The sequence below is a fragment of the Leopardus geoffroyi genome, chromosome C3 (assembly GCF_018350155.1).
Source record: "Leopardus geoffroyi isolate Oge1 chromosome C3, O.geoffroyi_Oge1_pat1.0, whole genome shotgun sequence".
NCBI lineage: Eukaryota > Metazoa > Chordata > Mammalia > Carnivora > Felidae > Leopardus > Leopardus geoffroyi.
This window is the reverse complement of record NC_059338.1, coordinates 147,434,355-147,462,011: the sequence shown is the minus strand read 5'-3', so window position 1 is coordinate 147,462,011 and position 27,657 is coordinate 147,434,355. Positions and strand designations below refer to the sequence as shown.

The 27,657-nt window shown below is 39.2% G+C and overlaps 1 protein-coding gene across 1 annotated transcript in view; it reads right to left on the bottom strand.

Annotated features, from left to right (window-relative positions):
• The window catches only part of TCEA1 (transcription elongation factor A1), a 43,794-nt gene extending 16,498 nt beyond the window's left edge, over positions 1-27,296 (bottom strand). Inside the window, exons 1-4 of the mRNA XM_045455314.1 lie at positions 26,722-27,296; positions 13,719-13,781; positions 8,391-8,496; positions 2,897-2,984 (exon numbers count right to left, since the gene is read on the bottom strand). Coding sequence (XP_045311270.1) covers positions 2,897-2,984; positions 8,391-8,496; positions 13,719-13,781; positions 26,722-26,784 — 320 coding nt within the window. The 5' untranslated portion in view covers positions 26,785-27,296. The remainder of the gene's footprint in view (positions 1-2,896; positions 2,985-8,390; positions 8,497-13,718; positions 13,782-26,721) is intronic.
• Between the last annotated feature and the right edge of the window lie 361 nt (positions 27,297-27,657).

The window sequence follows — 27,657 nt, the reverse complement described above, 5'->3', positions numbered from 1 at the left end:
CTCTCTCTCTGCCCCTCCCCCGTTCGTGCTCTGTCTCAAAAATAAATAAACTTTAAAAAAAAAAATTTTTTTTTTAATATTTTTAATATTTAAGAAAATACACATTACAGCTCAATACAATAAATAAAAAGCAAGGATCTTGGTTATACAAGGGGAGGAGGGGGTGACACCAAAGAATACAACAGCTCTCAACCAAAACTAGAGGAAAAAACAATGTTAAAAAAACCTTATTCCAATTAGACAACCGAAGAGGTTTATATTTAAAACACTCCCTTCAGGATAAAAAACATGTATAGTGACAAATGAATTGTAAGAATATAAAAATGTCTCTTTAATTTCTCCAGAAATTAAAAGAACATCAACTCAATCAAGGACAGTTTAATAGTTTTTGAGTCAACCCAATCATTTCAACTGCTGCTGATTAACTTCTTAGAGTCTCACTAAAATTACTTTCTGCGGGGTTTCAATTAACTTTTTTTAAAAACATTTCTTAAGCTTATTCATTTGTTTTTGGTAAAGAGTGCACGTGCAAGTGAGGGAGGAAGGGGGGGGTGGTGGAGAGAGAGAATCCCAAGCAGACTCCACGCTGCCAGCACAGAGCCTGATGCAGGGCTGGTCATGATCCCAGGGTCGTGGGATTGAGCCCCATCATGTCGGGCTCCCTGCTGAGCATAGAGCCTGCTTGGGATTCTCTCTCTCTCCCCCTCTGCCCCTCTCCCCTGCTCTAAAATAAAAAAATTAAAAATAAATAAATAAATAATGGGGCAGCTGGGTGACGCAGTTGGTTACGTGTCTGACTTTGACTCAGGTCATGATCTCACAGTTCTTGGGTTCGAGCCCCACATCAGGCTTGCTACTGTCAGCCTGTCAGCGTTGAGCCTGGAGCCTGTCTCCCTCTCTCCCTCTGCCCTCCCCCTGCTCATGCTCTGTCTCTTCTCTCTCAAAAATAAATGTTAAAAAAATTTGTTTTTTAATAAAAAATAAAAACTTCATAAACAGATACAGTGGACAGAACAGTCCTTCTGTATCCTTCTACATTTAATCATCTCCTAGAAACTTTGTCTTCTTCAGAGTGTGTGTGAGAGTGTGTGTGTGTGTGTGTGTGTGTGTGTGTGTGTGCGCGCGCACATGGGCAGATACCAACCATTTTGTCAGACTTCATATTGATAATACTATGCTTTTGTCAACAGGCTCTATCCCTAAACTTCAATTACATAAAACAGATAAAAATACACTACGAACTTATTCCTACTTCAATATCTATTTAAAATTATCTGCCTATACTTTTATATTTTATATTCAAGGCATTAAGTCAAATGACTTTGAATGTAACACAATTGAAAGCATTTGTTAAAAACTTCATAAATTATGGCCTATACTTTCCAAAAATATCAAGGTCATGAAAGACAGTGACAGACTGAAAAATCACTCCAGATTAAAGGAAACCAGAGATGATAGCTAATGCAGTATGTGATCTTAGATGATACTTTGGAAAATCTTTTTCCTCTGGAATAAGGGGAAGACCGCTAAAATACAAGTCCTATAGATTAGAAAAAAGTATTGTATTAATCCTAACTTCCAGATTATTAAGATCTACATTGTGGTTAGATGTGAGAAAATGTCCTGTTCTTACGAAATATGCACTGAGCTATTTAGGGATATAAAGGACTCTTATTTGGTTCAAAATAAAATTATTCATGTGTCTTAAGTATGTACACAAACATAAATGTATGCGTATATACATACACTGGCAATTGGGGATTCTCTTTACCATTCTTATGATTTTTTTAAAGTCTAAAACTATCTCAAAGAGTTAGAAAACACTGAATAAATTTTATTAACACCTGATGTTTAAACCCTGTCTTTAGCTTACTTCCTTTAGCATCTAGACTAAGTTTAGTTAGTCTAATGCGTAAAATAACAGTGTATGGGACATAGGTCACTGTTACTGAACAAAGGAGGGGTATATTATCACTTTGGGGAAAAATACTAAGAAATAAATGAAGTGAAAATAAGTAGCCTAAAACTTGAGTGCAGCAGAACCATGTGAATAGCTTGTTAAAAACATATTTCTGGGCCCCATCACCAAAATTCCTGATTCAGTAGTTTCAGGGTAAAGCCCCAGATTTTGCTTTGCTAACAAGTTGCCAGGTTCCCCACCCTTCCAGGGACCACACTTTGAGAACTACTGCTCTAAATCAAAGTCAAATGTTAAAACACAAGCTTCCCAAGAAGAGAGGAACAAAGGCCTCACAAGAGGTAAGGAAAAATTTGAACCCTTTTTCAGTTCTTATGACAGCTAAATTGGGAAGGAAAAAAGCATAAAAAGAGAATTAGATCCAGGTCACCCCCCCCAAAAAAAAATCTAAAAATGGAATGTGGTAAATAAAGGAAGTAACCACTTGAATCCTGTTTTTTGTTTTGTTTTTCTTTAAAGTAGGCGCCACATCTAACGTGGAGCCCAACAAGGGACCTGAACTCACAACCCTGAGGTCAAGGCCTGAGCTAATATCAAGAGTCAGATGTTTAACCGAATGAGCTACCTAGTTGCCCCCCAACCACCCGAAGCCTTAATCAATGCCTTCATTATCAACTCTATTAATGCTATCCCAAAGATTCCATTCAATTAAGCTTGTTGAATACAGTGTAAATAATTTCTCCTTATTTATGTAATGTCAGAATTCTAAGTCTCTTTTAAATTTCCAGGAAAATCCTATGAGAAACCTTAGAATATTCTATTTGGCTATAAACATTTACTAATTCCATTTAATTACAAAATAGAAAGAGAAGTACACATAAGTGACCATAAATAAAACCAAAATAGAACCATGGAGGAAGTGACGGTCAAGTAGAACTATGACTTCCAACAGAAATGAATTTCCATAAAGTGACATACCTTTCTTCTCTTGCTTCAGGGCTATTCTGTGATGTAACTGCAGTATCTTTTTTCTTTTCTTCAGGGTCTTTATCTGTTGATGGTCCATCTAAAAATTATGAAATCCCTCAGTTGTTAGCATTTGTTTAAAAAAAAATTACAGAGGCACCTGGGTAACTCAGTCAGTTAAGCATCCAACTTCGGCTCAGGTCACAATCTCACAGTGTGTGGGTTCGAGCCCCACGTCAGGCCCCAGTCTGAGCTGTCAGAGCCTGGAACCCGCTTCGGATTCTGTGTCTCCCTCTCTCTCTGCCCCTCCCCCACCTACACTCTGTCTCTCTTTGTCTCAAAAATGAATAAACGTTAAAAAAATTTTTTTTTAATTACAAAATGGAACTACTGCATGTTACCCGGTTATTTATGTAACAACAAAAAAACACAAAAATCCTAAATCTTCAACAGTAAATAAAGTTTATGTAAGCTATTCTATTAACATATGTACTTGGGTATTTTTCACAATGCATGCTTAGTCAGCATTCCCCCAAAAAAACCTCCCTCTTTTGGTGGGAAGCACAATTCATATGCCAGTGGGAACCTAAAATAGAGAAAAATATACTTAAAAATACAGTCTTAAAAAAAATATATCCATTAATTCGTAAAATGGAGAAAAACATATAGAACAAAGGAAAGGAAAGAATATGGAAATAACATCAGCACTGTCATTTTATTTATTCTTTTTAATTTTTTTTTTTTTAACATTTATTTATTTTTGAGACACAGAGAGACAGAGCATGAACAGGGGAGGAGCAGAGAGAGAGGGAGACACAGAATCCGAAACAGGCTCCAGGCTCTGAGCTGTCAGCACAGAGCCCGACGCGGGGCTCGAACTCACGGACCGTGAGATCATGACCTGAGCCGAAGTCGGACGCTTAACCGACCGAGCCACCCAGGGGCCCCTGGGTGTCATTAAAAATGAGAGTGCAGGGGCGCCTGGGTGGCTCGGTCGGTTAAGCTTCCAACTCTTGATTTTGGCTCAGGTCATCTCACGGTTTATGAGTTTGAGCCCCGTGTAGGACTCCACACTGACAGTGCGTGGAACCTGCTTGGGATTCCCTCTCTCTGCCCCTTCTCCACACTCGCTCTCTCTCATTCCTTATCTCTCTCAAAATAACATTTAAAAGTTTTAAAAATTAAAGTGCAAAGCATATATAGCCATCTTATTTTAACAATTTTTCACGAAGTCAAAAAAATTATTTCAGGGACAGTAGATAAAGAACATTTTCACAAAAAAGACTTCAGGATTAGTATGGCCTATCTAACACTTCCTCTATCTTAAAAAATCTGCAAAGTAATACCAAGTACACAAGCTTTAAGAGGTAAGAAGGTGTTTAAAAAAAAAAAAAAAAAAAGAGGTAAGGGGTGTAAAACAGGTTGGACCAGTGCAATCCTTTAACAATGAAAAGAACCATTCGCATTTAAATCAGCCAGAAGGGCCTTCTGAAACTGGGTTCAGAAACTGTTTGGATCTACTGCATAAATTATCCCACTCATCTATCTACATTTTGATCCCTACATAATAAGAGCTACATAAATACTTCACTTCCCCATCTTCCTCTGCACAGGATATAAAAGAACATATATTCAACTGATCATCAGGACCACCTAGATGACTTTTAAGCATATCCTTATGCTCAAGCTCCTATCTTGGATCCATTCAATCCAAATTTCTGCCAGTAAGGCCTGAGCATCAAAATCTCTAAAACTTCCCCAGATGACTTTAATATGCTAATCTAGATGAGGCTAACTGATAAGAAAATGGTACAAATCACAATTCTAGAACTTATCTTGTAAACATTAGGGTTACCAAATCTGAAATATAATTCAGGCCCCCTATGATACAGTGTTAGTTTTCAGATACTAATTTTATTGCCCTCCTTTATTTTTTTATCTGAGAGAGAGAGAGAGAGACAGAGAGAGAGAGAGAGAGAGAGAGAGAGAGAGAGAGAATCTTAAGCAGGCTCCAAGCTCAGTGCAGGGCCCAATGCAGGGCTGAATCCCACAGCCCTGGGATCATGACCTGAGCCAAATCAAGAGTCGGACACTCAAATGACTGAGCCCCCCTGGCGCCCCATTATTACCCCTCTTTTTTCTCTACAGTTCACGTGAAAGGCCCCAAAACCTAAAGATGGTATAGCACTGTGAGGTAGGAAACAAAAATTAATAAAGACGTTAAAGAGTATAACAAGACTAAGAAATATTTCAAAACTGAGGGAGTAGAAAGCATCTGAAAGGTGGCACAACAATGCAGTATACTATCTAACGAAGATCCAGCGCGGTCACACGGATCCCGCACACTCCTCTAGGAGAACTGGTGCGATCCTTTGAGGAAGCAGAGCAGTAAGGGCATTCCTGCTACCTAAATAACAGCGTCGTGGGCAATAAAACAGACGCAGGGAGAAGTGCTCCAGCTCTGGACTGGGACTGACTGCAGACCACACCTCACTACCAATCCAACCGTGCACAGAATGCTTAATCTCAATCTCTCAATGCATACGTTCCTCATCAGAAAATGGGAAACATAATGGCACCTAGTACACTGGGTTCCTGGGAGGATTAAATGCATTCATAAAGGTTGATGCTTGGCATATGCAAGTATTCAAAACTGTGCTACCATGTAGCAGCAGTCATAAATCTTCTAGAAATCTAGTTAATAATCTAAAGAAAAAGCTTTAGGCAGAAAGACACTCATCAAGACATTATTTATAATAGCTATAATGCTAAAAAAACACATATCTAACAGGTAAGAAATTAAAGCACAATCACCCAGTAGATTATTCTGAAGCCAATAAAATGGAATTAATGATGATATAAAGACACAAATGTTTTTCATTAAAAAAGGCAATATAAGTAAGTATAGATACAGCATAAAAAAAAATATAGCTGAAGCAAAAGCTATACACCAGGAGAAAAAATGCAACAAGACATTAACTGATGGTTGTATTTAGAGACAGACTTAAGGATGATTTCTTTTCCTCCTCCAACTCTCCAAATTTTATCCAACGAACATGGAAATCTTTTAACATAAAAAAAAAAAAAAGATTTTAAAAGAGAACCTGTAATGAGATCAGATACCTCCAAAAAGTATAAAAGAGTAAAACTTCTTTAAATTAAGATTAAATAAATATAACTACAATGTCCCACAAAATGTAAACCATCTTTCCAGAAATAAAAACACATGTATATCGTTCTCAGTCAGTGTCTACGGCAAATTTTCATTACTTTAGAATATGGAATTCGACTTAAAATTTAAATTAATTATAAACACACGAAGTTTCAGTTGGTCTTTAAAGACTAGATTATTTTTAAAAGCTTTTGATTTTGAAATAATCTAAAGCTTGCACAAATGTTTTAACAATGGTACAAGAAACTTTACTCAGATTCCCCAAATGTTAATGTTTGCTACACTTGCTTCCTCATTCACTCACTGCCCCCTACAGATACGCATGCATGTGTCGTATATATTCACACATGTACATCATTGTGCACACAGGCATAGTTCTTTTGAACTATTTGAAAGTAAGTAGCAGATATCATGCTCCTTAATCCCAAAATACCTCATTATGTATTCCCTAAGAAAAAAAAATTCAGTTGAATAACCACAGTAAATAAATAAAAGAATCACACAATACTGTTTACTTACCTACAGACATTACAAAAATTATGTCATTGATCCCAATTTACAATTTTTAGTCCCTAGTTTCCAAGATCTCAGAAGTAGTAAGGTTTTTTGTTCTTGCTATTGTTGTCTTTGAAATTGTAAAAGGTTCAACTTTTTCTATTTTTCTCTTCCACATAAAGCTAATAACTGCTTAGAGAAATGGCTGATTCCAGGGCTGGGGTAGGGAAGACAGATGAGCCCAACACATTTTCTGGTTCCAGAATATAAAAAAGAGATCAAGAAAACTGAAGGGGGGCAGGGGATGTCAAAAGGACAAAGGAGCCAGTTTGAATGGGTGCCCACTGGTCAAATCTGGGAAAATGGAAATATCAAAATAAACATGAACAGTAATGGATAAAATAGGAATCCATACACTAATAGAAAAATAACTGGGAAGTAAAAGGAGGGTTCTTTCTCATAGTAGAATGCTGACTTACAGTAGAATGCTGACTTAAAAATATTGAAGAAAATTACAATTTTGCAACTATCACTATAAAATGTGGTCTGGGCAAAAATCAGTGAATACTAAACAGGGGATGAGAGGAGGTCTGATGAGAAGCAAGATAGTTTCAGGGTCTTAAAGTATCTCTCACAGAACACCTATTAGATACAACAGAAAAAGCAATAAACTACATGGTGTACACCTTGACTGGGTTATATCAAAATGAACGTCGTCAGCATCAATGCCTCTGGAGGTGATACCTGAGAAGGATATAACACACTTACATAGTATTCCAACTATGCATGCTCAACCTGATCTAATTATGAGAAAATAACAAGTAAGGCCCAAATCAGGAACATGCTATTAAAGATAAAGTGCGGGGTGCCTGGATGGCTCAGTCAGTTAAGCATCCAACTTCAGCTCAGGTCACGATCTCACAGTTCATGAGTTCGAGCCCCACGTTGGGCTCTGTGCTGACAGCTCAGAGCCTGGAACCTGCTTCAGATCTGTGTCTCCCTCTCTCTCTGCTCCTCCCCCACGCACGCTCTCGCTCTCTCTCTCTCTCTCTCAAAAATAAAGATTAAAAAAAATATTTTTTTAAATAAAGTGAGATGAGTGCTTGTATTCTTCAAATTGTCAATATTATAAGTAGCATAAGAAGGCTTAAGAACTATTCCAGACGAGGAGACTAGATTATGTGATCCTAGACTAGATCTTGTTCTGAAAGAAGAAAAAAAGCTCTAAAGGACACCACTGGGACACATGACAATACTGGAACCTGCACTGTAGATTAAAGTACTGTACCAATGTTAAATTTCCTGAATTCCTATGATTACGTAAGAAAATAAACTTGTTCCAAGGAAACACACACTTAAGTATTAAAGGGTAAAGCATGATAGATGCAACCTATTCTCAAACAGTTCAGAAAAAATGTGTACGTGTGTGAATACGTACATACGGAGAAAGAGAAGACAAGTAATGACAAAACAAGCATGGCAAATATTAAAAATTAATGGGTCTAGAAAAAGTATACATGTGAGTTATTTTTATTATTCTTGTAAACCTTCTGTAAGTTAGAAAATTATTTCAAAAACGTTTTTAAAATGTATGACAACTTTCCCCATGGGGAAAATTCTTCTTAAAGAGGCATCCAGTTGTAAGTTTTAGAAAACAAAAAAGGCTAAATTTGACTAGTTTAAAAAGCAAAACCCTCAAGGAGGTCAAACTAACACCCTTCCCACTTTATATAAGGCACTGATTTCAATACATCTATATTTATAAACAGGAAAATATGCAAACACCAAATGTTTGAATAAACCAGATCACAAATACACATAAGGGAAGATCAATTATACCTAATAACTTTTTCCAGGATTTGATGAGAGACTTTGCTAAAGATGTAACTTCTTCATCTGTACTCTGCTTGCGAATAGCATTCACTGACATTCCAATTCTTGTGGACTGCAAGGGAATACAAAAAATTTGTGTAAGCTGTCTTTACTTCAGACAATTTAGTGCTTCATTCTGTGTCTCATTTTCCTGTTTCCATGGTAGACCAGAAGAAAACCTGAGTTATTTGAATTCTTATAATAGTATACTATAGAATTAAGATACATGCATCTTCAGATCAACACTGGACTCAAGGTTATTAGCACAGAGATCTGCAGACAGATAAGCTGAGCTGCTATTGTAATAAGGTTGGTTAACTGTAAAATGAAATCAGACTTTCCATATCTCTTAAGGTAAGAATAAACTATAAAATATTTGTATTATACAGAAGGCATGAAGCAACCATGACTAACATACACACTTCTTTGCTTCTATATATTCTTCCATGTAGATTACTTTGTGGATCATCTGCTGCAACTTTAATGAGGATACTCAAATATTACCATCTACAGAGGTTTAAGAACATTTTTTTTTGCCCCACATCAGCATACAATTACAGATACTAAAACGGACTTCACAGAGGGGCCCCAGGGTGGCTCAGTCGGTTAAGGCATCAGACTCCTGATACCGGCTCACGTCATGATCTCATGGTTCATGGGATTGAGCCCTGCATCAGGCTCTGAACTGACAGTGCAGAGCCTGCTTGGGATTCTGTCTCTCCCTCTCTTTCTGCCCTTCCCCCCTTTCTCTCCCTCTATCAAAATAAATAAACATTTGTTAAAAAAGGACTTCACAGAATACAGTAATATATCATGTGGTAATACTATGTACCCACAATATGCTGGGAGCATCCATATTCACTAATCTTCCTAACCACCATTTATTTTTTTTCATTTAATTTATTTAAGTGGACTTCATGCCCACTGTGGGGCTTGCCCTTACAACCCTGAGATCAACAGTCACCTGCTCCACTGACTGAGCCAGCCAGGCACCCCTTCCTAACAACCCTTTAAGCTTGATATCATTATCCCTACTCATCCAGCAATACACCATACCTAATTGGCAAAGCTGGGATTTAAATGCACCTCCAAAGTCCAGCTCTTTCCAGGACATCAATGGTTTTCAAATTGTGCTCAAAGAACACAAAGGCTGTGACCGGCCAATTAAGGATGATAAATAAAAAAACAAATGGTAAATTATTTAGTTAGTTCAAGTTGTTAGTAGACGATCTTTCAAGACATATGGTCAATGGAAGAAAAAAACAACAAAAGGAATTGTTAGTGGTTAAAAAAAGCAGGAATCCCTGCTGTAAACTTTAAGGTAGAGTAATAAATGGGTACTTACAGTTTTCCTGCTAAATTATTCAAACTTCTCAACAAAGAGATTCAGGACAGAAATTCTGCTCAAGAATTTAGAATATGTGTTTGGCCAGAATGGCCTAAGTTGTATCTATGGAAAGAAAGCTGTGCAAGGCAGATAAGGTTCCACAGCAGAAAGATAAAGGGGATTCCACAATTCTAAAATCCTAAAATGGTTTGGGATTAATGTTTGGGGAGGGTTTCCCCCCAAAGAAAGTGGTTTACTGCTTTAATAAAATGCTCCTGGAACTTTTTTAATGAAGAAAATACTTTAGAACTTTTTAGAACTCTTTGAAAACACTTCAATATAGAAAACTGTCCACAAGCAAGTTCCTGGGCCAGATGGCATAGCCTACAACTGTGTGGACCCAGAGCTGTCCTACTGGATACAGCTCACTGCTTAGAAGCCAGGCCTGCAATTACAACCAAGTACTGAGTGTCAGGTCTGACTTCCTTATCCCGATGCCTTTGGCACCCCTCCTCCAGCACCCATTCACAGCTCTTCCTTACTACCACCCCAAAACCCACCCCACCCACCCACCCAGGAGAAAATCTATTTTTGGAACGAGTGGAAGAAATCATTTGAGCTACTAATACAGTTCTGAAGCTTGGGGCTGACACAGATTGGCAAAGAAAATGGAGCTTTAAGAGGTAGTCAGAGGCAAGCAAAGATACAGGAAGAGCATGAACAAATCATGTACTTTGGGTGACTGCTTTTTAACTGTCACAGGATGTTTTCATCACTAAAGAGTCAATAATTTCCTACTTAAAACCTACGAAAATCCATGCGGAGAATGCAGGAATCCGTAACAAACATACTTCTCTAAGGAAGAGACTATCCAGTCAAGAATAATAAGAAACAAGGCTGCTGAGGTAGAGTGAAAAACAAAGATCTGGGTAGGATTTTTTCCTCCTTTTGAAGAGAGTATTTGGGGAACAGCAGATGAAACTAGAGAGAAGAAAGGATTATGAAGCCATTTTACTTGGATAACCAAGTCTAAACGTACCTCTAAGAATTCTCTAGACTCTGGACTTTTCCTAAAACCAGTAGACTTTAATTTACAGGATATAAGAAGTGCCCTACAAAAAAGTACTGTGTGCTCAAATAACATTAAGGACTGTAGATTTAAACAGGCTTCTTGTTTGCAGGACTAATGAAGGTTTTTGAGATCATCTATATACTGTGAAATTCTAGACACAGAAAATGTATGCCTTTGCCCATGGCTGGCCATCTGGTTTCTATAGAACACCAGCTATGCAATTATAAAGACACTACCCTGGAAAGATGAAGAGGCCATTAAGCTGACTTAGGGAATCAGATGCACACTGCTGGTAAAGCAGAGAGGAATGAGCAGTGAGATTAAGAGATGCTGTCAGCATCACAGGAAATAAGCAGATTGGTATACTCTAGAAGAAAAATCACCTTTATGATCACTCATGAGTTTCCGCCAAGATGATTTAAGATACCCCCTAAATCTTAAAGTAAAAACATAGAGCTACTATAAAACATTGAGAAAAATTAAAGACTTAAATACATGTAAAGACATCCCATATACATGGATCATAAGACTTAAATGTTAAGATTGCAATGCTAAGAAAATCAGACTAAAATAAAATCCCTATTAAAATCCCAGCTGCCTTTTGTGCAGAAATTGATAAGCTTATCCTAAAGTTCATATGGAAATACAAGGGACCCAAAATAGCCAAAACAATCTTGAAAAAACTGAAGGACGCATAATTCCCAAATTCAAAACTTACCACAAAACCTCAATGATCAAGGCAATGTGGTCCTATATAAGGAGAGACACGATTAATAGATTTAAGAATCCAGAAATAAATCCCTACATTTTTCTGTCACTGATTTTCAATAAGGATCTCAAGATAATTCATTAGAGAGAAGAATATTTTAAAAAGGTGAGAGGTGCCTGGGTGGCTCAGTCGGTTAAGCGTCTGACTTGGCCTCAAGTCATGATGTCACAGTTCGTGAGTTCAAGCCCCCGCGTCAGGATCTGTGCTGCCAGCTCAGATTCTGGGGGGGTGGGGGAGGTTGTGTGTGTTGTGTGTGTCTGTGTCTCTCTCTGCCCCTCCCCTGCTCACATTCCCTCCCTCCCTCCCTCCCTCCCTCCCCCTCTCAAAAATAAATAAATAAATAAATAAATAAATAAATAACATTTTTTTTAAAAAGCTGAACTAGATATCCATGCGTAAAAGAATGAAATTGGACTTCTTTATACCACACATGAAAATTTACTCAAAATGAATCACAGAACTAAATGAAAGAGCTAAAAAACAAAAGAATAAATTTTTGTAGCCCTGAATTAGGCAACTAAAGCACAAGCAACCAAAGAAAACAATAAATCAGACTACAACAAAATTTTAAGCTTTTGTGCTTCAAAGAACACCACTAAGAAAGTAAAGCCCAGGGGAGGTAACACTTGAAAATCCTGTATCTCATAATGGACTTGTATCTAGAATATATAAAGAACTATTACAACTTAAAAATAAAAAGACAAATTATCCAATTTCAAAACAGGAAAAGGATCTGAAAAAACAGTTCTCCAAAGAAAATATATGACTGGTTAAGAAGCGTATGAAAAAGATGTTCAACATTAGTCATTTGGGAAATGGAAATAAACACCACAATGAAATATCACTTCACGCCCAGTAAGATGGCTATAATCAAAGACAAATAATAAGTGTTGGCAAGAATGTGGATAAACTGGAACCTTCGTTTACTTGCTCCTGAGAATGTAAAATGGTACGGTCATGTGGGAAAACAGTCTGGCAGGTCCTCAAAATATTCAACATAAAGTTATCATACAACTCATCATTTCGACTCTTTCAGATCTCTACCAGAGGGAACCAAAAACACACAAACCTGTACATGAATGTGCGCAGCAAGCAGCATGAGTCATAACAACCAAAAAAGTAGAAGCAACCCAAATGTCCATCAAATGACAAATGGATAAACAAAATGTGGTATAACCATACAGTGGACTATTATTCAGCCATAAAAGGGAACGAGGGACTGACACATGCTACAACATGGATGAACCCTGAAAAGATTATGCTGAGTAAAGGCCAAAGGGGCACCTGGCTGACTCTGCCGGGACAGCATGCGACTCTTGATCTTCAGATCACGAGTTTGAGCCCCATATTGAGGGGTAGATCATAATTAAAATAAAGAAATTGTTTAATCTTCAAAGGAAAAAAAAACAAGGCAGCCAGACACAAAAGGTCATATATTATATGATTTCATTTATATGAAATTTCCAGAATAGGTAAATCTATAGAGACAAAAATGTGGCTCGATTAGTGGTTCCTAGGGCAGAAGGGGGAGAAATGAGGAACGGCTGCTAAAAGGCACCCCAGAGGCTGGTGTCCTGAAGGCAGCTGCTGTCAATGACAAAGAAAGTGAGGTTTTGGGAAATCAAATCAGGGCCAAGAGTCCAACTTCCTTTCCTTTCACGGTGAGATTACAAACTTGGAAGATTTAGATTTTATTCTTGAGAAGGCAACTTTTTCTATAATGATACTTAGATTATTGATTTATGTTACCATCTTTAAAAAAAAAAAAAAACAAGGGGCGCCTGGGTGGCGCAGTTGGTTAAGGGTCCGACTTCAGCCAGGTCACGATCTCGCGGTCCCTGAGTTCGAGCCCCGCGTCGGGCTCTGGGCTGATGGCTCAGAGCCTGGAGCCTGTTTCCGATTCTGTGTCTCCCTTTCTCTCTGCCCCTCCCCCGTTCATGCTCTGTCTCTCTCTGTCCCAAAAATAAATAAACGTTGAAAAAAAAAATTTTAAAAAAACAAAACAAAACAAGAGTTAATAATGATTTACACCATAACAGGACAATACAAAAAACTTATTGGTAGTAAAAATGTTTTGGCATTTTAGGACAATTACCTATCCAAATCATAACACATTTTAGCACATACCTGTAATAATTCCAGGGTCATGGGAATATTCTTAAGCTCCTTCAGTAAATCCAATGCTCCAGCCTATAAAATAAAATAAAATAAAATAATTGCAGATGCAATTTCCCAGATGGTAAAACAAGGACTAACTAGAGATTTAAATTTACGTTTTCCCATCCACAACTCACTATGGCTCACTTATTCATATGAGGATGGTGTGTGTGTGTGTGTGTGTGTGTGTGTGTATATGTATATATATATATATGTATACATATATACATATATATGTGCATACCAGGGTGATATATATATACACATATATATATATATATACACACACACACACACATACATACATACATATATATACATAAAGGGGGGCAGGGAAAGAGGGGTAGTGTTTTCCAAATAATGATTGCAACTCATTAAAGGAACATAAGATCCATTTACTGGAGTATGACCAGCACTTGTTTGTTAAAGTTCATTTTAAATATTTGTTTATATGTGTCCAAATTTGAAATGTAAAATGTGTTTCTTACACTGGTAGCATAACACACCCCACATTTCCATGAAGAACACCTATTTGATTAAGGAGCCAACCCTGAAAAAGCAGGAATGGGGGTCAGAAGATACTATAGCACCTCTAGCATTCACACACAGTGAGATGGGAAAGGGCACGTCTTTACTAAAATTCTCTTGAGGTCTCCTGTTTCTTACTCATCTGTCACAAAAACACTGCTGTTGGGGTGCCTGGATGGCTCATTCGGTTAAGCGACCGACTTCAGCTCGGGTCATGATCTCATGATTGGTGCGTTAGAGCCCCACGTCGGGCTCTGTGCTGACAGCTCAGAGCCTGGAGCCTGCTTCCGATTCTGTGTCTCCCTCTCTCTCTGGCCCTCCCCCACTCACACTCTGTCTCTCTCTCTCTCAAAAACAAATAAAACATTAAAAAATTTTGGGGCGCCTGGATGGCTCAGTCGGTTAAGCGTCTGACTTCAGCTCAGGTCATGATCTCACGGTTCCTGAGTTCGAGCCCCACATTGGGCTCTGTGCTGACAGCTTGGAGCCTGGAGCCTGCTTCAGATTCTGTGTCTCTCTTTCTCTCTGCCCCTTCCCTATTCACGCTCTCTCTCTTCTCAAAAATAAAAAACATTAAAAAAAATTTTTTTAATTAAAAAAAAACACAGAAACGGTACTGTCTACCTAATTCCTACAAAGTAGTAAAAAGCAGATTCTGAGAGAAAATTCAGAATTAAGATGTATGTTAAGCTCACAGGCCTGTCCACTGCCACCTAGAATCAAAGACTCCCATATAGATGATGAAGACAGAACAAAATAAGACTCCTAAAAGAGTTACATAAAGCACTTAACATTAAAAAAGGAATGAGGGCGCCTGGGTGGCGCAGTCGGTTAAGCGTCCGACTTCAGCCAGGTCACGATCTCGCGGTCCGTGAGTTCGAGCCCCGCATCGGGCTCTGGGCTGATGGCTCAGAGCCTGGAGCCTGTTTCCGATTCTGTGTCTCCCTCTCTCTCTGCCCCTCCCCCGTTCATGCTCTGTCTCTCCCTGTCCCAAAAATAAATAAACGTTGAAAAAAAAAAAAATTAAAAAAAAAAAAGAAAAAAAAAAAAAGGAATGAAATGAGAAGCAACAGCACCACCTTATACCTTGTGGCCAAATATTCCAATTTGATATTCATTTATGTATCATATTTAATCTAATACCCTCACTTAATCAAATTTTACTTAGTTTAATATTCACTTAATGTACTATATTTGTACACATTATTCTATATGTCACTAATAAAAAAAACTATTAAACTATCACAGTATTTTCTTATCACTTCTTCATACTTTTATAATTCTTGTAAACTTGAAGTTTTGATCATGTACCACCTTTCACATACATAAAAGAAAAACATAAGCAAAATAAATTAGCTAAGGTGCTTCTAAAACTACTTCACATTCAGAATCCAATGATTATGAATCACTTATTGACTCAGATTCAATTACATCTGTTTTTATCCACAAAAAAGTTACAGAGAAAACAGTAGTAATGCAGCATTTCATAAAAGAAGCCATCAAAGGGGCGCCTGGGTGGCTCAGTAGGTTGAGTGTCCGACTTCGGCTCAGGGCCATGATCGCATGGCCCATGGGTTCCAGCCCCACACTGGGCTCTGTGCCGACAGCTCAGAGCCTGGAACCTGCTTCAGATTCTGTGTCTCATTCTCTCTCTGCCCCTCCCCTCCTCATGCTCTGTCTCTCTCTGTCTCAAAAATAAATAAAACATTAAAAAAAAAAAAAAAAAGAAGCAGCAGCCATCAAAGAGCTAAAAGCCTTTAGCTCTTACCTGGCTTTGTAGTGTGTAGAGAGCTAGTTGTTTTCACCCCCACTGCTCTTCAACCATTTGGTTCCCTAAGGTTCAAAGAGCACTCCACTAATGTCTTTAAGAGTTTCTTCCAAGCCACTGACACCCACTCTGCAAATGTTGATGCTGGGTTTGATGTTCTGCCTGTGAAAGTACATCCCAATAGCCATCTGGTCGACAATACGTGTGTAACTCATTCTGCTTTCTGAAATGGTAAAATACAAAAACTAGGCACCCTACGAATCAATGAAACACAGCATACCCCAGGGAAATAGAAAGCCCCAGAGCATGTCCCTCAACATGTACCCCCAAGGAAGAAACAAGCACGGAACCCTCATGGCATTATCATATTTCTTAAATATAAAATTGAGTCAAGGCTTCCAGTCATGTAATTTTTCCATTTAAACTTGACAGGAGCGCCCGGGTGGCTGAGTTATGCATCTGACTCTTGATTTCTGCTCAGGTCATGATCTCCAGGTCGTGAAATCAAGCCCCACAGCGCAGTCTGATTGGGATTCTCTGTCTGCACCTCCCCTGGGTATGCGCTCTCTCTCTCAAAATAAATAAACTTAAAAAAAAACAAATAAACAACTGCCACTTAAAAAATAAGTAAAATAAAAGAAACTTGACATCAGGGTGCCTGGCTGGCTTAGTGGGTAAAGCATGCAACTCTTGATCTCAGAGGTCATGAGTCAGAGCCCCATGTTGGATGCAGAGATTTCATTAATTAATTAATATAAAAAAATAAAGTTGACAGACATCAGACTCAGCTGTGGAGAATAAAAAAACATTAACTTTCCTTCTGGCAACAGGTATATTATTTTAATTTAAAACTTAAGTTCAAAAACAATTATGAGACAGGTTACTATGAAGGATTTTTTTTAAGTTTTTTTTTTTTTTTTTTAGAGTGTGAGCAGGGGAGAAGGGCAGAGGGGACGAGAGAGAGAGAAAGAAAAGTGGGGGAAGAGAGAATCCTAAGCAGGCTCCACACTCAGCACAGAGTCCGACACAGGGCTCAATCTCACAAACCATGAGATCATGACCCTGAGCCAAAAACAAGAGTTGAACACTCAACCAACTGGGCCACCCAGGCACCTGTTTTGTTTTTTTATTATGAAGGATTTTAACGATTTACTTCTTAAAGATCCCTTCTGATCTTAAAATTCTACAAATTATTTTTAGAGGTAACTAAAAACAGTGAAACACTGCAGGTGTTAGAGAAGAAAACCAACATTGACTTTAAATTTACTGTTAATCAGAAATTCTACAGAAAATGACATCTTGTGAGCAAATGGGTTCTTCAATCCCACATCTATAAATCCCCAAACCAAAAACCTTTGAAAACCAAGATTTCTCACAGATTTTCAACAAACTCATTTGCCAACAACACCTAATCTCAACATACGTAAAGCCATTTATGTTCTATATATCCCACTTCATGTGACAGTACTACATTTCACTATAAAAATGTTAATGTCTGATTACTAGGAACTGCCCAGATCCTGTTGAAGATACATAACGTATGTACCATATTATCTTAATAAAACCTGAGGTGCTCAGCAATCAGAAAGAATGAAATCTTGCCATCTGCAATCACATGGATGGAACTAGAGGGTATCATGCTAAGCGAAATTAGTCAGAGAAAGACAAATATCATATGACTTCACTCATTATGAGGACTTTAAGATACAAAACAGATGAGCATAAGGGAAAGGAAGCAAAAATAATATAAAAACAGGGAGGGGGAAAAAACATAAGAGACTCTTAAATATGGAGAACAAACAGAGGGTTACTGGAGGGGTTGTGGGAGGGGGGATGGGCTAAATGGGGAAGGGGCGCTAAGGAATCTACTCCTGAAATCATGTTGCACTATATGCTAACTAACTTGGATGTAAATTAAAAATAAATAAATAAACATGGTTAAAATAAATAAATTAAAAATATGAATTTTTTTTTTAATTTTTAAAAACCTGAGGGGCATCCGGGTGGCTCAGTTGGTTAGGCATCCGACTTCAGCTAGGTAATGACCTCACAGCTCATGAGTTCGAGCCCCACGTTGGGCTCTGTGCTAACAGCTCGGAGCTGGAGCCTATTTCAGATTCTGTGTGTCCCTTGCTCTCTGCCCCTCCACAGCTCACACTCTGTGTCTCTCAAAAATAAATAAACATTAAAAAAAATTTTTTTTTAAATGTGACAATTTTGGAATTCTCAAATATATCAGACTCTAAAAGTTTTGATTAAGAGATTGTGGACTTGTATCCTATAACTACCATAGACATCTTTCTTCTACCTATGCCTCCATGGACTTTCCAATCCATTTCTGACCTAGGATCAATTAGAGAGGAAGATAAAGAACCACACTTCTAGGAGTCCTTGAAAATGCAGCGTCTCCTTAGACTTACATAATGCTGTCTGCCACATATAAAGTTGATTCTTCTAACACATCAGCAATGTGGCATAAGGTTTAAGTTGCTTTCCAAGCAATAGATAAGATTTGCATTAATTTCATCACACTCTCCCTTTACACTCAGATCTCTTTGGTGAGACTGAAATTAGAGATACAAGCTATGGAAGGAAGAAAAAGCAAAATAACATTAATTGGATGACGCTATGACCTTCCTCATAATTACACTGTGTTCTGGCCAAATAAGATGAATATTTCAATCACAGTTCTTTAAGAAATAAACAACTATGATAATCTAAATGAACAAAAAGGCAAAAAACAGATGATCATATATATTAATTCAGTGACAAAAGCTTCTTTGAATATTACTATGTGCCAAGCATCATGGTAAGTCCTTTATATATGTGTGTATATATATGTGCCTATGTATGTATACACACATATATATACATGCAATTCCATCTTCACAATAAACCCTATAGAAAAAGGTAATCTTTTTCTCTCCATTTTACAGAAGACGAATTGAAAATACAGACAATTTAGGAAACCTGCACAGTCATATGATTATTACTAACTAAAAAAGGTGAAATCTACTCACTTCTGTCAAATTATACTTATGCCTCCCAACAAATACTAACACTGTGTACCAAACTCTGAGGATACAACAGTGAGCAAGACAAATCTTTTGTGACTTCAGGGAATTTAAAATAAACATAAACCTTTGAATATCTACTTCAAAACTTCAATTATACAAAGAAACAAATTCAGAAAAGGAAAGTGACTTGGCCAACTGATAGGTAATATAAAAGGACAAGAATTATAATCTCCGGACCCTCACACCGCTGCTCTCTCCATTTCCTAGGTCCACTGGTAGCAGTTCTGCTCTGTGAACTTGGGTGAATAGCATTACCAAACAAGAAACTAAATTCTATCCTTCCCCAATAATCACCTGCCTCTAAAGGTCAAGTCTATTAGATTGCAGCATCTCCTACAGATAATGATGCAAGAGAAAGAAAGATTCTACCTTATCTTCCAGAGTCAAATTTAGTTCACAGTACTGGCTGACGAATAAACAATACTTTCACATGACTTTATTACATGGTTGGTACTATCTGTCATCAGAAACAAGTACTTTTACAAAATACTGCATTCAAACTTGTACTTAGCACACAGCATATACAACTTTGTATAGGACACAAACATCCTCCTCAAGGAGATGTATGGAGAAGGAAGCAACATGGAATATACAGTTAAGAACACACACACACATACTTATATATACATACGTATGTGTGTATAGATATGCGTGACATATATAGAGATCTAAATAGATATACAGACATATCTATATAGATATAGAGAGATATACCTATATATATACATATATATATATGTACTGCCATTTCCTAATTATAAGATCTTGAGAATGTTATTTCTTTTTCAAGCTTCAGTTTCTTCATATGTAGGACAGCATAATACACTGACCTAGAAGAATTCAAATGGTCAAATGGAGTAATAAAAAACATATGAAGTACTGAAATAGAGTGCCTGACATGTAGGGTATGGTTGATAAGGGATACAAAGAGATAAAAAGATTTATCTACTTCCATCATAACAATATTCTCAAAAAGCCATAAACCAGCATTTTAAGTAAGCATTATTTAACCTCAATCAACTCAAACACCTCTCAGTAAGAATTATAAGATTTCAAGGCTTAAAAAACTAAGATGCTATTCATTTTTTTTTTTTTAAAGGAAACACTGTAAATATTTGAATTATGGCTCAGGAACATCACTATATACTAGAAATTATAATTTTATTATGTCATCTCAAATGTGCACTTATTCTACACCAAACAAAAGAAAAAATATATATAATTGACTTCATCAAAACTGAAAGAAAAGACACAATCAAGACAGTGAAAAGATAAACCACAGAATGCAAGGCAATATATACAAATCCTGTCTTCCATAAGTCTAATATTCAGAATACAAAGAACTCTTACAATTCAAAAATACAAATAGTTTAAAAATGGGCAAAGGATCTCAACATTTCTCCAAATATATAGAAATGGCCAACAATGAAAACTTTTCACCATCATCAGTCATCCGAGAAATGCAAATCAAAACCACAATGAGACACCTTTTTACACCCACTGTGATGGCTATAATCAAAAAACACACAAGTGTTGATGAAGGCTCCGTGAAATGGAATGCCCACCAACCGCTGATAAGAATTTAAAATCGTGCAACTTTGGAAAACAGTTTGTCAATTTCTCAAAAGGTTAAACATAGTTATATGACCTAACAATTCTACTCCTAGGTATATACCCAAGAGTAAAAAAAAAAAAAAACCAAAAAACAAACATATGTCCACACAAACACCTGCACAAAACGTTCTTAGCAGCATTACTCATCATGGTCAAAAAGTGGAAACAGCCCAAAATGTCCATCAAATGATGAATGAATAAACAAAATGTGGTACGTCCACCAGTACACTGGAGTGCTATTCTGCAACACAAAGGAACAAAGTACTGATACTTGCTGTTAGTATAGATGAATCCTGAAAACACTAACTGAAAGAAGCCTGTCATAGAAGACCACATATTGTGTGATTCCATTTATACAAACACACGTTGTATAAGTCCATTTATAGAAAATGTCCAGAGCAGCAAATCCACAGACAAACAGATAAGTGGTTGCAGGGGCAGATACATGGTGACTACCTAATGGGTACAGGTTTCTTTTTGGAGTGATCAAAGTGCTCTTCAATAAGTGTTGTGAGAGCTACCCAAATCTGTGAATATACTAAAAACCACTGAATTGTACACTTTTTTACATTTTTTTTAATGTTTATTCATTTTTGAGAGAGAGGGGTAGGAGTAGAAAGATTTTTAAATTTTTTTTAATGTTTATTTATTTTTGAAGGAGAGACAGAGCATGAGCAGGGGAGGGGCAGAGAGAGAGGGAGACGCAGAATCCAAAGCAGGCTCCAGTCTCCAAGCTGTCAGCACAGAGCCCAACGCAAGGTTCGAACTCACAAACCATGAGATCATGATCTGAGCCGAAGTCGGATGCTCAACCGACTGAGCCACCCAGGTGCCCCAAACTGTACACTTTTAAAGGGGTGAACTGTATTGTATATCTTAATAAGACTGTTTTTAAAAACTGTGTGTAGTCAGGGGTACCTGGGTGGCTCAGCCCGTTGAGCATCCAACTTCAGCTCAGATCATGATCTCATGGTTCGTGGGTTCAAGCCCCACACTGGACTCTGTGCTGACAGCTCAGAGCCTGGAACCTGTTTTTAGATTCTGTGTCTCCCTCTCTCTCTGCCCCTCCCTTGTTTGTGTTCTGTCCCTCTCTCTTAAAAAATAAAACATTAAAAAAAATTTAATAAAAAAATTAAAAACTATGTGTAGTCATTCTAAATTTTGATTTATACTAATCAGTCTAACCCTCATATGAAAACTGAAGTTTTTTCTTCAAATCAGGTAGAAGACTTAGAAATTTTAGGGCTCCTAGGTGGCCAGTAGGTTAGGTGTCTAAGTCTTGATTTCAGCTCAGATCATGGTCTCACAGTTTATGGGTTCAAGCCCCACATCAGGCTCTGTGCTGACAGTGCAGAGCCTGCTGGGGATTCTCTCTCTCCCTCTCTCTCTCTCCCTCTACCCCTCCCTGCCTCTTTCTCTAATAAATAAAATTTTAATTAAAAAATTTACATTCCATGTATACCAGCTCCTGTATTTTGACATATAATTTCAACTTCTCTCCTAACAACTGAATTCTACTCAGTCGAGCCTTCAGCGAAAAAATCATAATAAACAAAGCTCAACACTACTCACAAAATCTATGAATTTGAAACTTCTAAGTTACCTCACTCCTTCTTCTACAGTCATGTCATAAATCCTTTACAAAAAAACACACAACGTTTTTTAGCCCTTACCATATCTTAGGCATTGTCAAGAATTTCATATTCATCTAATCTTTACTAAGTCATCTCCAATTTACCATCAAAAGGAAAAAAAAAAAAAAAAGACATTTTAAAGATGCTAAGGAACTTGCCTAAGATCACACTGCTAAAGTTCAGAAGAGCCAAGATTTGAACCCAGATTAGGAGTCAGACTTGCCTATTGACATCGAGTAAAAATTATTTAAAAAACAACAAAATACCAGCAGTGCGTGGGTGGCTCAGTCAGCTGAGCATCTGACTTGATTTCAGCTCAGGGCGTAATTTCACAGTTCGTGAATTCGAACCTCGAGCTGGGTTCTGTGCTGACAGAATGGAGTCTGCTTAAGATTCTCTTTCCCTCCCTCTCTGCCCCTCCCCAACTGGCATGCGCTCTCTCTCAAAATAAATATATAAACTTAAAAAAAAAAAACTAGTATCTGGGGTGCCTGGGTGGCTCAGTCAGTTAAGCAGCCGACTTCAGCTCAGGTCATGATCTCACAGTTCCTGAGTTCGAGCCCCGCGTCAGGCTCTGTGCTGGCAGCTCAGAGCCTGGAGCCTGCTTTGGATTATGTCTCCCTCTCTTTCTGCCCCTCCCCTGCTCATGCTCTATGTGTGTGTGTCTCTCTCTCTAGAAAAAGGAATACACAATAAAAAAAAATTTTTTTAAGTGATAGTTTAAAAAAAAAAACGAATATCTGAATATTTGGAACTAACTTACGTGGCTCATCAAGGCCTCTGAGTGGGCACTTGTAATACTGCTAACACTGTTTAAGATCAATTATACAGATAGGGCAACATTCTGGATAAATACTAAGGTCAGGATATTGATTGGATATTTATGGAAACCTTCCTGCCCCAGAATAACAAACCCCCTTACTTCCTGGCCTTATATTCACTTAACTGCACCCATGCAAGTTTCAAAAACCGCGTCTTCTAGAGACACTGCAGCTTAACATAGGACTGACTTTAAGCAAATCAGATTTAGATTCACCTCTTCATTTCTAGCTATTTGGTTTAGGACAACTCACTTTACTTTCCAAATAGTTTCCTTACTTTTGGAATACTTATCTTGTAAAACTGAGGAATAGGTAGGCAATACTTAGCTGAATACCTGGCTCAAAGTAATAATTCAATAAATAGTAGCTGTTTTTATTATTACTTAAATGTGACACCTAACCTTTTTATCAAAACAAAACAATATCCAACAACAGCACTTAAACTTGTCAATTCAAGAGGACAACTACTATTCTTCAAGCAAAGTTTACTTTTTCATAGCTTAAGTAATATTTTTTATTAATTTTTTTTTAATGTTTATTTATTCTTGAGACAGAGACAGTGTGTGAACAGGGGAGGAGCAGAGAGAGAGAGGGAGACACAGAATCTGAAACAGGCTCCATCCAGGCTCTGAGTTGTCAGCAGAGCCCGACGCCGGGCTCGAACCCACGAACCGTGAGATCATGGCCTGAGCCGAAGTCCGACACTTAACCAACTGAGCCAGGCACCCCTAGCGTAAGTAATATTTTAGGGGCAGCTGGGTGGCTCAGTTGGTTAAGTGTCGGACTTCGGCTCAGGTCATGATCTCACGGTTCGTGATTTCGAGCCCTGAGTCCGGCTCTGGCTGACAGCTCAGACGCTGGAGCCTGCTTCAGAGGATTCTGTCTACCTCTCTCTCTCTCTGCCCCTCCCCAACTCACACATGCTCTCTCTCGCTCTCTGTCAAAAAAAATAAACATTAAAAAAATTTTTTTTAATATTTTAAAAAGCTCACAGAAAAATCTGGACACCGCCAAAAAAAAAAAAAAAAAAAAAAAAAAGAGGGAGAAACAAATCTACCATAATCCTACAAACCCCAGAACAACTTCTGTTAAATTACTGACCTCCTTAAAAGCTCTTTGTGGGGGAACCTGGGTAGCTGAGTCGCTTAAGCGTCCAACTCTTAATTTCGGCTCAGGACATGATCCCAGGGCCATGGGATCAGGTCCCGCGTTGGGCTCCACACTGAGCATGGAGCCTGCTTAAGATTTTCTGTCCCTCCCCTTCTCCCCCTCTCTCCCTCTCCCCCCCTCCCTCCCTTTGCCCCTCTCCCCTGCTCATGCTCTCACGCTCTCTAAAGAAAATTTTTAGGGGCCCCTGGATGGCTCGGTCACTTAAGCGTCTGACTTCGGCCCAGGTAATGATCTTGCAGTCCATGAGTTCCAGCCCCGTGAGTTCTGTGCTGACAGCTCAGAGCCTGGAGCCTGCTTCGGATTCTGTGTCTCCCTCTCTCTCTGCCCCTCATGCTCATGCTGCTCATGCTCTGTCTTTCTCACTCTCAAAAATAAATAGACGCTAAAAAAAAAATTTTTTTTTAATTTTTAAAAAAGCTATTTGTGGAATGATGTGCTTTGGAAGGCAAAGAGAGAGTCATTCAAGACTCCTTTCTCTTTATTTCATTTGCCAATTTGAATTTCTGTAAGACACACAGGGAAAAGGAGAAGGAACAAAACAAACAAACAAAAAACATAAAAGAGCCAGTCAATTTTACTTTCTTTTTGGGGCTAAGTTTTCATATCGGTAAAGTTTTGAACTATCAGATAAATGAGATTTGAGGAGTGTCTGTAAAGTTGTTCCTCATTCTCACCCAGACTCATTATTTGCTCGTAACTTGAGAACTGCAAATAAATACAAACTGGTCTTCTCCATATTTATCCACTAAGGAATTAGTCATTTTTATGAAACACCTATGACAAGGAAAGAAAACAATCATTAGATGATTAATGGATACACATTATAGCCTGAGTAGAGAAAAAAGGTACCCAACAAAAGGCCTTTTTCCCCAAGGAGCTTCTACTGTGGGAATCCAGGGAAGTCCAGGCAAAGAAAAAAAACTTTTCCAGTTTAAACGAAATAAATGCTCAGCCTGTTAAATAACCAGATCTCATCACTTGCAGTGGGGAAATGAAAGGGCCGTATCAATGAGAAAACTAAACGGTAAAGGTTAATGTCTGGAACAGAAAACAAACAGGAAATATTTTAAAAGGCCAAAATTGCAAATACAGATTAACGGGGTATGAAATTACATGCCAGGCAATGCACCTGTTAAAAAAAGAGGAAGAGACTATATACAAAGTCTTAAAAAATTCAGCGTTTAACACTATTTTCTGCTCCGGCATGCTGTCCAGTAGAAAACCTGGGTCCTAGCTTAATCCAAATTGCTCAGTACTTAATTTAAGTGGGCGAACTACTTAATCTCTCTGACTCAGTCTTACTCTGCAAAATGGGTACACCGTGGCTGTGTCGTCGGTCTGTAGAGAATTTTGCACAGATGCTTTGTAATTCCAAAGTGCTGTACAAATCAGAGCATCCTCTTTCTCCTTCACATTAGTTTGACAGGAAATTTATTTCGTAGCGGGAATAAGTTATTTCAGATACACGGATGCTGAAAATGTACCGAGCAGGGTGGAATAAATTCAGGCGAAGACAATCATGGAGTTTTAGCTGAAAACAGGTGACACTGCATCAGAGGACTGAAAGTACACACAGTGGTGGACAAAAAATGCAAAACTGGAAGACTTCACACAAACCACAACGTGTTCACGTACACACACACTTTATCGATTAACAAGATAACGCCACCGGCATTAACTGTAAACCACTTAAGAGTACTCAGCAATGACAGCTGTCCAAATCCATCTACCAGTCAGTACCCCTGAGGGCGAGCGTTTTAATCATAGCTCTTTTACACACTACCACCTAACAAGATCCACTTTTGAAAAACACATTTAGCAACTTGCCAAAGACGCTAGCACGCTCTGCCTTTTTGATTGCTAAACAAACCTGTAGCGTGGTGGAGATAAATCAAGTGCATGGTTAGCATTCTTCTAAAAACTAAGATACAGGAATTGTAACTCATCCGCTTGAGGTCCAGAACGTCTCACAAACCTCCATGCGATGTTATTTTTAGTTGTTAGCCAGCGATCGCGGAAAAGGGAACGAATCCTCCCAAACTGTGAAGGGCTTTCTACACTCCTCGATTCTTAAACTAAATGAGCGAAGTAATTGGCGAGTAAATCTACCCTCGATCAGGTTTACTCCTCTGTACTCACAACGAAGAGACTTGGAAGTACCCAGAACGGGTGCTAATGCCGGCGGCGCGGGGCCCCGCCGCCTGCCCCAGGACGCCGGCACGGTCCACGCCGCCTTCCCCCGCGGGAAGGGCCGGCGGGGGCGGGCCGGGAGCCCCCGAGGGCCCGGCCCCAGGCCCGCCACGTCCGGCTCCCGCCAGCCGCCCGGCCTCCCTCCCGGCCCGCGTCGCCCGCCGCGCTCACCGCGTTCTTCTTCTGCACCATCTTGTCCATCTTCTTGGCAATGCGGACCACCTCGTCCTCCATGGCTTCGGCAGGTCTTCCCCGCGCCCAGCCCGTCTGGGTCCGGAAGTGGGCGAAGCTGGGGCCGAGGGGACGGCGGGACGCGAGCCCAGGCGCGCGGCGAGCCCCCCACAGCAGGCCCGGGCCTAGGCCCTTCCTCGCAAACCAAGCCCGCGGCGGCGGTGGCGGCGGCCGAGACAGCGACTCCGCCCCCGCAGGCAGCGCCAGTCGAGCTCGGCGCGCGCCGCTCAGGCACTGCCAATCGACGGCGGATCGCTGGGAACCCGCGCGCCGAGGCTCCCGCCAGACGGGCGTCGACCGAGGCGCCGTCAATGAGAAGAGGCGCAAAATGGGCGGGAGAGCTTCCCGCCAGGCGGTAGTAAAAGTCTGCAGGAGGCGGGGCCGAGTTCTGCCGCGCGTGCGCTTCCGGCCCAACCTCGGCGCGGGGTGAGCTTGAGAGCCTGCGGAGACCCGCGGGGCTTTGAACTGCGGCGGGCGTGGGGGACGGGACGTTGGCGGTTTTTCGAGGCGGTCGGAGCCCGACCCTTTTTTCCGTGAGAGGCGGCTACCGTGAAAAGCAGAGCCCCGCCCAGTTTCCCTAAATAGTCTCGTAAAATACGGACTTGATCTTTTTAAGCGTCCCCTTTTTAAAAGGCAGCTCGTTTGTAAGCTGCCGAAGCACCGACACCCAGTCCGGCTTGTTTTCAGACTCAGAATGTCGAACACAGTACTTGGGTAGAGTTGAATGATACTTGACAGAAACGTTCTCAAAAGAGAAATAAGGCATCTCAACTGCTTCCAAAGATCAGTGAGGAAGTTGACATCCTTAATTTAAGGGTTATGACTAACGACACGAAGCCAACGTAGAAAATTGAAATACCTATGTTACTAATACTG